General features: G+C 43.8%; 1 protein-coding gene across 2 annotated transcripts in view; it reads right to left on the bottom strand.

The window, feature by feature from the left end:
* LOC146631863 (calmodulin-binding transcription activator 1-like) overlaps positions 1-11,641 on the bottom strand; it is a 57,716-nt gene extending 46,075 nt beyond the window's left edge. For both annotated transcript variants that reach the window (XM_085353953.1, XM_085353952.1), the window contains exons 1-3: positions 11,617-11,641; positions 9,072-9,167; positions 3,953-4,056 (exon numbers count right to left, since the gene is read on the bottom strand). In XM_085353953.1, the coding sequence (XP_085210079.1) occupies positions 3,953-4,056; positions 9,072-9,167; positions 11,617-11,641 (225 nt within the window). The remainder of the gene's footprint in view (positions 1-3,952; positions 4,057-9,071; positions 9,168-11,616) is intronic.
* Between the last annotated feature and the right edge of the window lie 2,148 nt (positions 11,642-13,789).

The raw sequence follows: 13,789 nt of genomic DNA, 5'->3' as shown, positions 1-13,789 counted from the left end.
TTCCTGCCTGATGTTTTAGCCACATTGGAAAAACAGGAAATATCTCCACAAACAGCGGAGTGCTGTGTATGTGCATATTTAATCCAATGTATCTGTTTAATGGCTCACAAACAACAGTAATGGCATTAATAATAAATTAAACATGCACACGTACTCACACACCAGCAACCCAAGCTTTGTTTGGTCTAGAAATTGTAGCTCCCATAAGCTGAGACACTACAGCACGCACGTGTGAGTGGGTTACTGACAGTTTTCCCTGAGATGTCTGCTCTTTACCTATTATTATTGTTGTTGCTATTATTTTTTTTAATTATCATGTCTGGTTGACATGATCGGCAACTCATTGATACCACTTGCAATCCCTCTCCTATCACCTTAAGTGTGCCGCAAAATCATGAATGGTGCACATGCATCATCAATCATATAATTAACACAAATATAAATGCGTGCGTGCACACACACACACACACACACACACACACACACACACACACACACACACACACACGCACACATTCACACACTCATGCACAATCGGTTACCATGAGAACAACTATGCACAAAAAGAGATACACACCCACACACAGGAGGCAGATGATGGTGTGGAACATATATGATTTTTGATCCACTTCTTATCACGTTATTGTCATGCAGCAACACAACCAGACAACGGGCGTGTGAGCGCCGGTAATGAGCCTCTCATCACACCACACAGCTACGTACACATCTCTGCACGATGAGAACAGCGCATTACGGCAAAAACACTGCCTGTTTCAGAGCATTTTGTTTCATATCATTAAGGACAAAATAGTACCGCTCTCACATTTGCTTTTTCCCCCCACTCGTACAGTCGAGCGACATGTGGAGCAGAGTCACATGCAGACGCGTTGTGGCACAGGCAACTGTCATCTGTGTGATGCACTGAAGTCTGTACCAACACATTTGACAGTTGCATCATTTGAATTATAGTGGGGGAGAAGCTCTGAAGTAGAAGCCTTTAAAATGCACATTAGACCACACAATGACATGCACATTTGCACAGCGTGTGTGTGCATGTCTCATATTGAACTGGAGCTTTAAAAAGAATTTTTTAACTTAGTATTCATCTCAGTCTGGCTTCTTAATATACGAGCCAGGATGTCAAGGGTCCCCACAAGAGTAATCATATCTTTTCATGAGCTTGAGTCACACGATGAAACTCTAAAGTTGGTCTTTGTCTACATTTCAAAAGTTTGATAGCCTCCTCGTGGTGGTGCTCCGAAGAATTTGCTGAAACCAAACAACGAGTAATTCCAGATGGATAGATAACACAGGCTTCACCATCAGTCTGCCCACCTGAGTGTGGTTTGTTATCTAAAACTAGTCCATAGTCTATTACCATGGACAGATACACATACACCCCCAATCTATTATTGAACAAAAGGCTCACGCCTCCGCTCAGCCCTTCAGGGAGGAATCCATCCCTCCATCCCAGAATAATTTCACACATCAGTAGATACACAAAAGAGGGAGAGAGAGCGAGAGAGAGAGAGAGGAAAGGGAAGGAAGAGAGGAAAGGACAGAGAGCAGGAGGAACGGCCTGGGTAAAAAATGTATGGGGTCACAGCTCAGTGCTTGTGGGAGACCAAGGTGTCAGGGGGAGCCATGCGTGACAAAACAGAGATCCTTTTGCACACAGGGAAACAAACGCACATGCACACACAGCCACACACACACACACACACACACACATACACACACACACACACACACACACACACACACACACACACTTGCAAAGTGATGCACATGCCAAGAAAAAGGTGAGACTAAGGACATATCAGATGAAGACATGTAAAGATTGAATCTGACTTAATAAGAGGCATTCTCGCTCAAACGAAGTCTTAATCTCTTTATCTATCACGCTCGTTTTTCGTAGCCTCACACACACACACACGCACACACACACACAAACTAAGGATAATCCTGATTCTGCATGGCTTTTATAAACAGCATGTAAAAACCCAAAAGCCATTGACGATGAGGACACCCAAAGCCAATTCTTGATTTGCTTATGTACAGACATATGGAAACAAAGAATTATATAGAAACACACACAAATGGATCTACACAGTAAATAATTACACACACACATGCATACAAATATTGAAGAGATGTGCCCAAGTAAATAAAATCTCCAAATTTAACAGCTGGCTTGACAGCTGATTGGTCCAGAAACCCCGCATCTAAAAATGTTTTGCATTACAATCTATTGTGGACATTCAACAGTACACGCAGATAAAATTTCAGGACAATGCTAATTTAATATCCTATACGCTGATGACAAAAACTGGTAGATTTCTTTGAATGTCTGCAATTCAGACAGATTAAAAAAAAGTCAACAGACAGGGGAAAAAATCTATTCTTTTGTCGCAGCAGCTTCAAAATAATCAATGGCAATAATCTAGGGTTCCTTGCGCCGGATGCACAGGCTGAAATACATACATGCACTAAACGCACAGTGAGCATACACATGTCTCCCACTAAGAAAGCACTAAGCAAGAGGAGCAGCAGACACAATGGACTGTTTAAGTATGCGGAAAACTTTATGCCTGGGTGGAAGAGGAGCTTTGAAGAAATCCGCTGAGGGACAACCAACCTCCCCCTGAACTGAGCCTGCACCTCCTCATCAGAGAGGGAGAGAGAGGCATGGGGAGTGGTGTGTGTGTGGAGGGGGGGCAGTGGTACTGGGGGTGTAGAGACAGAAAGAGATGGAGAGAAAAGAGTTGGAAGGGAGACTTAGGGAGACAAGAAGGGAGTAAGGCCAGGAAAAGGGGCAGAAACAAGGTGTGCTCGTCTAATTCAGAGCATTGTCCACAATTGCTTGTGGTTGGCTGATGTGTGGAAGTCCCTAACCGGTAGCAGTCACGTTGCTCTGAAACACACCGCAAACACACACACACCGCACATGCACACTGCTTATTCATACAAACACACTGTTCAGTAGGCACCGTGCTTAACTATGACCTTCATTGAGATGGATTGCATGAAAAATGTAATGACTTTCCTGAGAGAAAAACCACAGGCCAAATCAGCTTTGCATTGCATAATAATGCTGGACTTGGTAATCAATAACACAAACACACATCCATAATGGAGTGCACAGTCTGCACATGGAGAAAATGTCTCAGCAGAGGCCAACCACATCACAATGGATGGAGGAAACCACCAGTGGAGGGGCTGTGCGATGCATAAACAAGGAGGTATTGACGATAAATGCCTGCAACCATTTCCACCCATCAGACACTTTTCTAAGCTAACAGCTTAAGTCTGGAAACAACATGCAACTCTGAAAAGCTTTTCGCACGCCCAAAATGTTCATCTCAGGGTTATCCTTGGCCCTAAGTAAATAGCTGTCCCGAACCTAACTTGACCCAATTTTACATTCTTGGCTAAGTTATCTATTGTTCACACAGCAAAGATGATGCTAATTTTGGCCTAGAGCAAAGCGATCTCTGCTCTTTATGAATGAATGGTAGCTGTGTTTGCTTTGGAGCCAAAAACATACAACAGTTTTATCAACTTTCTCTGGTTCCATAGCAAAAAATGTATCTTACTGACCAGACCTTCTTTGAACCTAGTAAAACGCAGCACTAGAAACAATCATATCTGTACCCTCATTCCTTGTTTTTTCAGCCTATAAGCCTTATTGTTTCAGACCTCAAATCCGCTGTTTCCTATGCCCTACCCCAGAATGGTTTTGGGTTACAAAGAAAAACAGACAGCAACATGCCAAATGGAATCTATACTCTGTCAGATTTTCGCTGTGAGTTCAGGTTGCTGATGGTTGTTTTTTGGGCTTTTTTTTTTGTTACTTCCCAGTGTCACAGTTTTAGGATCCCATAATGAAAAGCTGCCATTGTGTTTGTTTACCTCCTCTTCATCTCTCAATGTGAGTGTGTCTCATTCTCACCTCGTTGGTGTTCCAGCGATGGCGCTCCTTGGGCAGAGAGGAACATTTGGGTAGACACTCTAGCAGCTTCTTAGGAAGGTAAATCTTCAACTGGCCGGGCTCATCTGAGGTAGGGAAGAAAAAAAAGAAGAAGATTAAACAGGATAAATGACAGACGAGTAGAAAGAGAGGACTAATTGCACATTAGACACAAAGACACCTTGAGCAGAATAGCAGAATTCTTGGATATGGCAAAGGAAAATTATGAGTTAAAATTATAAGTACAATTTTAAAGGTTTGATGTGAGAGATGTGTTCTGTCCATCTTGTACTTGAGTGGGATATTTGAGATTTATCAGGAATATTTTTGGCATAGCAGTGGAAAGAGATGTCTGCAAGGAAGTCTGAATGAGAAACCGATGAAGTTGGGTTTAATATTTCCACATCATCTTTATGTCACTGGGCCTTAATATAGCTTATTATCTATGTGTGATTCAAAGTGCTACACATGAAAAGGAGAACAGAAGTCCTCCAGTCGAGGTAATCAAGTTAACAATAGCTAAGCTTGCAGAGGGAGTGGCGGCTGGGTTACTTTTGGACCGCAAGTGAAGATGCACCTGGGGCCCACCCACAAACAGATTTAGATAAAGAAGAATCCATTATCAGTGCATTTGGGGTTGATAACAATCACAGCTAATCACAGGGGCATTACTTATCCCCATTAAAAGCAATACTTTTCCCACAGTGTTACACACACAGTTTGGTAATGAAGTGGAGAACCCAGAATAGCTCTCCCTGTGATTTAACTAATATTCTTGTACAGGAGGCAGAGTGACGCGCGAGTAAGCAGGATCAGACCATGTACATACACATAGGGTAATGCGTCTATGTTAATCTGTTCAATAGAAATCTCCGTATTTCTAGTGTTACTAAACACTAGATAAACAAAATGCCCACTATTGAAATTTAGACCTTATTTTACTATAGTGCACATAATCTCTGTCTGTCTGTCTGCAAACTCCTACAGTCAGGACAGGAGCAATCACACTTGACACATATAGGTCCCTGAAGGGTTCACTAACCAACAGCTAGTCATTACAATAAAACCACTGTATTATTTTAATTTCACAATAAATTCTACCTTATCAATATTGAATATATTCATTACTAATATCCCCAAATTGTGACAGTATCAATAAACTGAAACAGTAAGTTTTGAAGTCAAGTTTACTATACTCTGTGATTGTATGAACTGGGATATACTAGTTAAAAGGTGCCAAAATTGATTTTTATTAAAATGCTAGCCAGATTTCTTCGCCTCTGGTTACAACCTCTTTGAGAAAATGTGTAAAAACTCTCGACAAAAAAAACATTGCAGGTTAATTTTGTTGTGTGTTTATTTATTCATCATCCACCACCCTTATATGAGTGAAAATTCAGAAATACAAGCTTCTAAACCCAAGTGCCTTTTTAAAAGGAATTATGGATGCTACCTTCTTTGCTGATTGGCGGATGGCAGTCAACGAGGTGAATATCAGGCTATATTTGTGTTAGGCTGATGAATCTTTACTGAATTCAAAATAGACACTGTAGTTTATTTTGAGTCAGTCCCACATACATTGTTTTTCTGAGCAAAAATAGCCTCCAAATGTTCACTGTTTTCTCCTGACTAATGTTTTCTAAAAACTACAGGGCCAAGCTTTTTTTTTTTAGAAAATTGCTCTGCTTTTTTTTTTTTACATAACAATATAATTGTGGCTCGTTTTCAAACATTTACGTAATTAGCAGAGGAACCAAAGGGCTGAGAGCCACAGACAGTTATACCTTATGCAGTATACAGTATAATTAATGTTGTGGAGGGCGCTATATGAGATCGCCACGGCAGAAATATAGTCATACTTGACAGCAAAGCTGATTGTTGGTGTTGAATTACCAGTGAAACTACCCCTACTGTGCTTCTCTTCCTACTGCTGTGCGCGGAGAATCACCAAAATACCGAATAGGTGCAGGGAAGGTAAAAAAATAAATAAATAAATAAAATAAAATCCACCAAGTCTCAGCCTCAGGAAAATACCACCTCACCAGTGTGTCCACACAAAGACAGACCCCCTGTTATGTGTTTGTGAGTGTGTTCCCAACGGGTGTGCTTCTCAGAAGTCAAAGCGAGCAAGCACTCAAAGGTTATTGATAAGCATTTGAGTAGAGGGCGTCCATTCATGACTCCCCTGGGAAGATAGGAATTATACTCTACCTGAGGGAAGATGACAGAGCAAGAGAAAAAAGACAGATAGGTAAGGTGGGAGGGTCAGCATGGGAGACAGAGAGAGGCAAGATGACAAGGAGCCAGAAAGATGCTGTTAATGAAGAAAAAAAAAGAAATTTGGGAGACTGGAACAAACTAACACAAAGATGCAAAGAAGAAGAATAATTGCTGTAGCAGGACAGGGGAAGGGGCTATATGTGTGTGTGTGAGTGTGTGTGTGAGTGTAAGTAGCTATCTGAGCATGTGTGTGTGTGTGTTTGTGTCAGTAGGAAGTGTGTTCAGGCACGTATGCTCCCCCTAATCAATTATGCATTTATTAATAGAAGGCCTGAGAAGACAGAATTTCAAACAGCTGAACTGTGCAGCAGCTTAGTTAAACAGCTGAATGGTGCAGCTTAGTTAAAGCCTAATTTCTTTTTTAGCAGCACTCCAGCCTCTCTGCTATGAATGCCAATCAGCGTTTAGACCCCACCCCTCCTGGCTATAACCCCCTCCCTTCCTCTGCTGTTCTGAAGAATTCTCATCAGAGCCTCGCCTTTGAAATGTACCAGAACCACCACATCAAACAAGCCCGTTGCACATGCGCAGGCACGCATACACACACAAACACGCACGCATGCATACACATATGCATGCTCATACATACAAACAGACACATACAGCAGTGCCTGCTGATCAAAGAACACACATCACAGTATTTGTCCCAGAGTGACTTCTTCTTTTTTTTTTTAAACGAGTGACCTTGGTGCCCAAACCCCTTTCAAAGCACACCTTCATGGACACAACCATCATCTTAACCTGTCCTCGCATTTACTCTCCCTGCTAACGAGGAACGGAGGACCAACTTTGCAGATTTGTTGAAAGCTGATGAGCTTTTACACCCCAAAGAGTTGTATCTTGTATTTCTAACAATCCTGAACTAGAGAATGCATCCCTGTTTTGAAAAGATTCAGCCTCAGTGCTGTTGCAATCGTCCTTTCCATCTGCTCCAAATGACTCTCGGTGGAGCCATACTATTGTGTGACATGGGGTAAAAACTTGTCTTTTGTTTTCTGGCTACCCAGGAAAATGAAGCATCCTGGGACCCAAGGAATGCACATCTAAATATGAAAATCCGACGCTGTTCGCCTTTACATTTGTATTTAAAATCATAAAACACTTTCAATACCTGCATTGCTTCGTGCGAGTCCCTCAGCAGCACGCCACAAATTCTGGGTGTACACAGATCACTCACTCACTTGCTAATCTAGTAAAAACGAGTCCAAAAGAGTGACAATGCCTGAATGCTAATGTGAAACTGATGGCTCATTAAGTCATAGGTATGTGAGCTAAAGACCGAAAATGTTCGACCAAAGTGAAACATTGCTTTGGGTACACTATCAAATGCCACCATTTAGACTGGAATCACACAGAAGAGCGGCCTCCGACTGATGAATATTTTACCTCATAAAACTGTCATCTCCATATTTAACACAGAAACAAGCCAATGCCCTTGTGAGATGGCTGTCAGTTAATTATAAAACTCTCCTCAGTAAAGAGAGAGAAAAACGCTCCAAATGCAACTCTTAACTCTCCCCCTACTGATATTAGGAGGCGTCAGGGGAAATTTTCACATTTTCCCCCTTTTCGGGATGAAATTAATGTGACAGAAAGAAAGGCTCATTGCACAGCAGCTAGATAGAGGGATGGCAGGGAGGAGGGTGAGAGGAGGGCAGCAGGGAGAGCCAGGGCACGGAGAAGATGGTTTGGGGGGTGGGGGTGGCATGGGATGAGTGAGAGTGCAGGAAGAGGGGAGGAGAGACGAGAAAAAGAGGGAGAGCAGGGGGCGGAGGGGGGGGAGATAGAGAGATGGGCGTGCATGCTAATTTTATCATTCTGCTGATAAACTTTTCCTCCAGTAATCCTCCAGCTGGGACGTGAGAACAGATAGGAGACAGGGATAGGCTCGGGAAGCCTTGGTTTTTATTAAACAGTCATCAGAAATAGAACCCTCTATTCTATTCTATTCTATTCAGTCCAGCTTTCATTCCCTGTTCAGCATGGTCTGGTGCAGAAATGAATAAGGGGTTGAAGTAAGGGGTGGACAGGGTTGTTGTTGGGGTGGGTGGTGTTTAAATATACCCCCCAACACCACCACCACAACCACAACCACCACACTCCTAACCCCCTCCACTGCTAGCCATCACTTCACTAAATGTCCGTCTGCTCCTCCTCGCATCTGTTTATTTTCCTCCAATTTGTCCCTCTAACACACATGCACACAGAGGCACACACATGCATTTGCTCCATGTCCTCTGGAATCAATAGCCAATCAAAGCAATCATTGCCTTTATAGTCTGTCTAACAGACAAAAGCAATCGCACACATGCTTGCTACACACTCACACACATCCGCGGCCATGCACCGACCCCAGATTACACACTCCATCTCACTTCTAGTTTAACAAGGCCCATTGAGGATTATAGATACATAATGCCATGTGTACAGATTAGGTGTGACAATAAACTACTGACAGCCAAAGTAAGCCCTGCCTTCTGTATGGCTATGTGCAGGAGTGTGTGCGTGTGCCCACTAATACTGTACTGGCATGCATGAATAAACATGATGTGTAACAGGGCTGAATTGGAATGACGTCTCAGCAGAGAGAAATAGAGATAGTGTGTGTATGTGTGTTTGTGCGTATGCGTAAGAGTGATCAGTTACAGAGCAGATGAGGAGGAGACCTCAGTTCCCGCATCGCATCATTCTGCCAGAAGGCTTTTATGCTTGCTCCCAGAGTCACCCTGTGCTACAGACAAATGTGCGGGTGGCACTTAAACACCCTCACAGACAGACATGCACACACAAACTGCGCCAAGAGTGTTTGTGTGACTCTTACTGTTGGCTTCAGTGTCGTCACTCTTGGGAGGGGTGTGTCCAGTGTAGCCAACAGCAATCCTGACCATTCGCTCTGGATTTCTTATCTTCTTCAGTCCTACAAAAAGAGAAAAAGAAGAAGAAGAAAAAAAAAACAGGGACATATTTAGGAGACACTTCAGGCTTTGGTTTCCTTGGCAGTCGTACACCTCACCTCAATCTTTCTCCTCTAAAGCCCAGAAACAAAACTCCAAGTGATATGCATGTGGGCTGATCCATTTTCTGATCCACTAACTTGCATCCATCGTGTCCCACAGAAGATACACTGCCTCTGTGTGTGTGACTAACTTGTTCCCAGCTTTAGTTTCTCTTCACTCTCATCATTTCTCTGTTTCCCTGACCACTGTTGCTATGATACAAAGTAGACCAACCAGCACAGAGGGAGATGGTCTTCCAGGCTATATGGTGGATGTTGTTCTGATGCCCACTGGTGCCATCCACATCTACCAGGCAGGGGGAAGAGTGGAAGGCTGTCTCCTGCCTTCGTCGCCACAATTCATTTGGCTTTCATTCAGCAAGGCTCAGACTTTTAAATCATTATACCCAGACTACACGCAACACTGAAGGGGCAATGGATAAAACTCCAACACACTGTGAATCTGTTTGCGTGAGTAGGTAGGGTATAGTATGGGCAGGGGGGAAGGTTTAATATTTATGTGGTACACTGCCTGCTGATCTGCCCATGGGCCTTTTGTCTCATCAACAGTTCTAGTCTTTTCACGCAACGGGACTCTCAACCCACGGCCTTCCTTTCGCCTTTGGCAACACTCTGCATGCTTGCTTGCACGACTTTGCGTGCCTGACTTTAAGTGCTGTACACACGATGTACTGCAGAAATGCATGACGGTAGTTCAAGTGTTGCCAAAAATTGCCCCTTTGAGAAATCGTGCTCAGTGTTGCTCCCTAGTGGAGAGAGTGCTGAAAGGTCTCGCTGACAATTTTACTACAGCTTTGATTATTTACCCCCCCCCCCCCCCCCCCCCCCAAAAAAAAGAGTTTTCCATTAATTAATTAATTAATTTTAATTGCTAAGGAACTGTGGTGTCTGTAGCAAGGGTTCTCAAACTTTTTGAGGCGAGGGAGAAGATATTCTCAGGACTGCCTCACAAAAACTAAAAACAATTTAGATGGTTTAGGTGTAACATCACTTTTCAGAGCAAGCTGATAATGAAAGGTATGCAACAGCAAGAACTGTCTGTTAGACACTGAGAGAAATGACTGGTTTCATGACAGATTGACAGGATGTGTCATAGCCATATCAGGGTTTATATTGGGCCAACACAAAGGGAGGGAGTAATGTACACAATATGCTTGTTTTGTTGGCATAAATGGTCCCCCATCTGTGTATATATATATCCACTTTTTAATGAAACAACACAGTTTTATGATCTACTATAAATTAATTTGGGACACCTGAGGGGGACAGACCCCGTTTAGAGAGCCATTGATCATTTACAACACAGTCTGCTGCTAAGTTTGCTGCCCTCTTTTGTAAATTTAACCCTTCGTGGCATCAGCAGTGCTTTAAAGACACAAAACGAAAGAGGCGCTGTGAACAGAGTAACAACCAGGGGGTATTTATAAAGAAATGTCAAACACCACGAGTAAAGAACTCACAAGTTGACACAGAGATAACATTGCAACCCTTAAATAATTCATGAATGAATAAATAGTAGTCTCAATGAAATGGTGACTGTGTGTGAGAGATGATAACGACCTCAAGAGTTTACTTAAGGGAGTAAAAACACAAACAAACAACGACCACAAATGGGGGGGGGGCTGGAATCATTATGACCTAAAACTGACACACATACACACCAACCCCTCCCAAACCTATATGCAGCCAAATTCTCACCTTCAGCGCCTTAGCAACCATAAGGACACATTAACACTGAAGGGACAAAACACACACACACACACCGAAACACACACCGATTGTGATTAAATAAATACACAGCTGGTCGAGGAGGTTGCGTGCCTGTCAGGAAAGAAATTAGCAATTCAGTGGTCTACTTTATGCTTAAAGAGAGACACGGACACACACACACGCACACACGCACACACACACACACACACACACACACACACACACACACACACACACACACAGAGCAGCATCTGAATTCCTTCAGCGTGAACCACTCTTCTCTTTTCCTCTCATCCTCCATCCCCTTAATGCTAAATGCTTAAAAAGCATTCATAAGCCAGCTACTCGAGGGGGAAACGCTGGCAAGCATCGGACGGTGAAAAACTACCGTATCCCGAATCAGCCAGAGCCCACCGACAGGACAACTCTCCTCCTGTTATTTATTTGCTTTCGGTTAACCGTGCTCCACACAGTCGCTGGTTCAGCACCAGCCTCGGTGTTTTCGGGACGGGCTAAAGGAGAGGGAAAGCCCCGCCGCTATCTCTGCCCTCCTCTATCCCTCCGTCCCTTCCTAGCCTCGCATGAAACCCGAAGAGCGGGACTCCGGCACCTTAAATAAAAACCGTTATTTCTCTCTTACCTTCCGGCTTGTTTTCGGCAGCCATTTCCCCTCCGCCGCGCGCCTCATCCCTCCTCCTCCTCCTCTTCCTCCTCCTCCTCGACTCGACCTAGTGGTAGTGGGAGGGGGGGGTGGTGATGGTGGTGGTGCCGGTGAGGGAGGTGGGGGGGAGGACCACGCGCGTGCACAAGGAGGACAGCTCAAGGAGGGGGGCGGGGCTGAGAAGAAGGGGTGGGGAGGGTGAGCCTGCCGCGTTCAGCGCGGCTATTGGTCCAAACAGAGAGGACTGACAGCGGGGATCCGTGATGGTGACTCGCGGAATTCACCATCCCTCCGCTTGTTCCCCTTGACCACGCCCCCTCCTCGCCGTTCACGCGCACTCTTTCTCTCTCTCTCTCTCTCCCTCTTACCCCTCTCACGTCACTGAACGACGTCTGTATTCGAGGACACCTTGACAGCCTCCCACAGCATCATCATCATGCTCATCATCATCTTCTCTCCCTCACACACACACGCGCACACACACACTCGCACGCGCACAACAGGCCTACACACATATACGTTACGCGCGCACAGAAACTCTCGCTAGCGAGCGCGCGCTCATTTCTTCACACGCAAACCCAGTGGACTGTTGAGAAAATGCGATGTAAGGTCGCGTCTCGCCATAAATTATGAACCCCTCTTGAATCTAAATGAAAAGAACTGCCTGAAAGAGAGTTTTTTGACGCGCGTGGGCTGCCGGGTGCTGTCATTCGCCGTGGTGCTGAAGCTCGCGGTGCTGAAAGGACAGCTCCACACGCGCCTACACAGAGCTGCGTGCACTCACTACCTGCTTTCTTTGAGCCATGTTATTAAATGGGAGCCATGGCAGGTCAGATGAAAACTTGTGGGGTGGAAGGAAAAAAAAACATGCCCTCCTCCATACTCGTCCTCCTGCTCAGCGTGCGGGATGAAATGTCGCTGCTGATATCTTTGCGTAAAGTTTAGTTTATAACGAGCCTATCACAATATCCTCACTGACAGGCTATTTATAATTCTGCCGTTTTATGCGATGCTATCCTTTTCTAAATAGTAGGGCTTAACTGGGATCATTATGTTCTCGTTTCCAGCCCACACTGTCACTCTGTGCCTCGGGGTAGAATATCGCCTTTGCACCAAAGCCTTGTGTTTGACAGAGACAATCCTCTCCACAGACACGCTTCACGGAAAACAGAGGTTTTGAATGGTTCGTCCTCGGCTACGTGTGCTTTGCGCAGCCTCGGGGTGCAGAGACACACTAGGTACTCGAGATCAGCGGAATTCAGAGATGGTGAACGACAACGACAAACGTGTAGCGGTGTAATAAGAAAGAAAGCAAATGTTTAATGTTGCATTTATGTTATTTATGTCAGGGTGGAGCTCACTGTTCATACCAACACAGTATGGCACTTTCTATTCAGCCAAAGATGAGATTACTTTTTAACCAAAAATATATAGTACTTCAAGAGTACTGGATACATGAGTAATCACTGGCACTTGTCCAGTGTTATGGTGAAGAACAGGGGTGTCAAACATATGGCCTGGGGCCTGGAAGCGGCCCACTAGAGGGTCCAATTGGCCCACTGGATGACTTTGCAAAGTGTGATCAAGTCATTATTAACTCAATGTGTTTTTTTCTTTCATGAGAGATTTATATTGTTCCTGGTGTGATGCCAGCGTTATTATACAAGAGTGAAAATGTACAGAAAATAACAAATGTTAGATCCCGGTAGGTTGTTTGGATCATAAAGACATAAAACACTCACAAAAAACTTTTATTTCCCCACAAAAACTCCACATGTGGAGGTTTTGTGAGTTTATAGCCTCACTATGATCTTTAAATTGTAATGCACATGCAATGATGGTGTAATGACCATGTCAGACGTACTTTTCTTAAGAAATTTCAGACTTTTCACCTTTTTTGTAAAGCAATGGCTGGTTAAATGCGACTTTTAGAAAGAAATGTTTTCAAAGTGTTTTGTAGAGAAATTAACTGGGGTGTTTGTTTTTTCATATGTTATTATGCAAAGGTTTTGGTAGTCCCAGCCTACTTAAGATCAAACTGGGCTGACATGAAGTAAAATGAATTTGTCAGCCCTGGTTTAGAGAGTGAATCACATGATGGTCTTAGGTTTTTTTCATGTAATATCACCTGTTTCATGTTAATATATACTCA

Source organism: Diplotaxodon limnothrissa, linkage group LG5 (assembly GCF_057381915.1).
Source record: "Diplotaxodon limnothrissa isolate DT_005_m linkage group LG5, D_limnothrissa_male_GT1.1, whole genome shotgun sequence".
NCBI lineage: Eukaryota > Metazoa > Chordata > Actinopteri > Cichliformes > Cichlidae > Diplotaxodon > Diplotaxodon limnothrissa.
The sequence above is the reverse complement of the archived record's forward strand: the minus strand, read 5'-3'. Positions and strand labels throughout refer to the sequence as shown.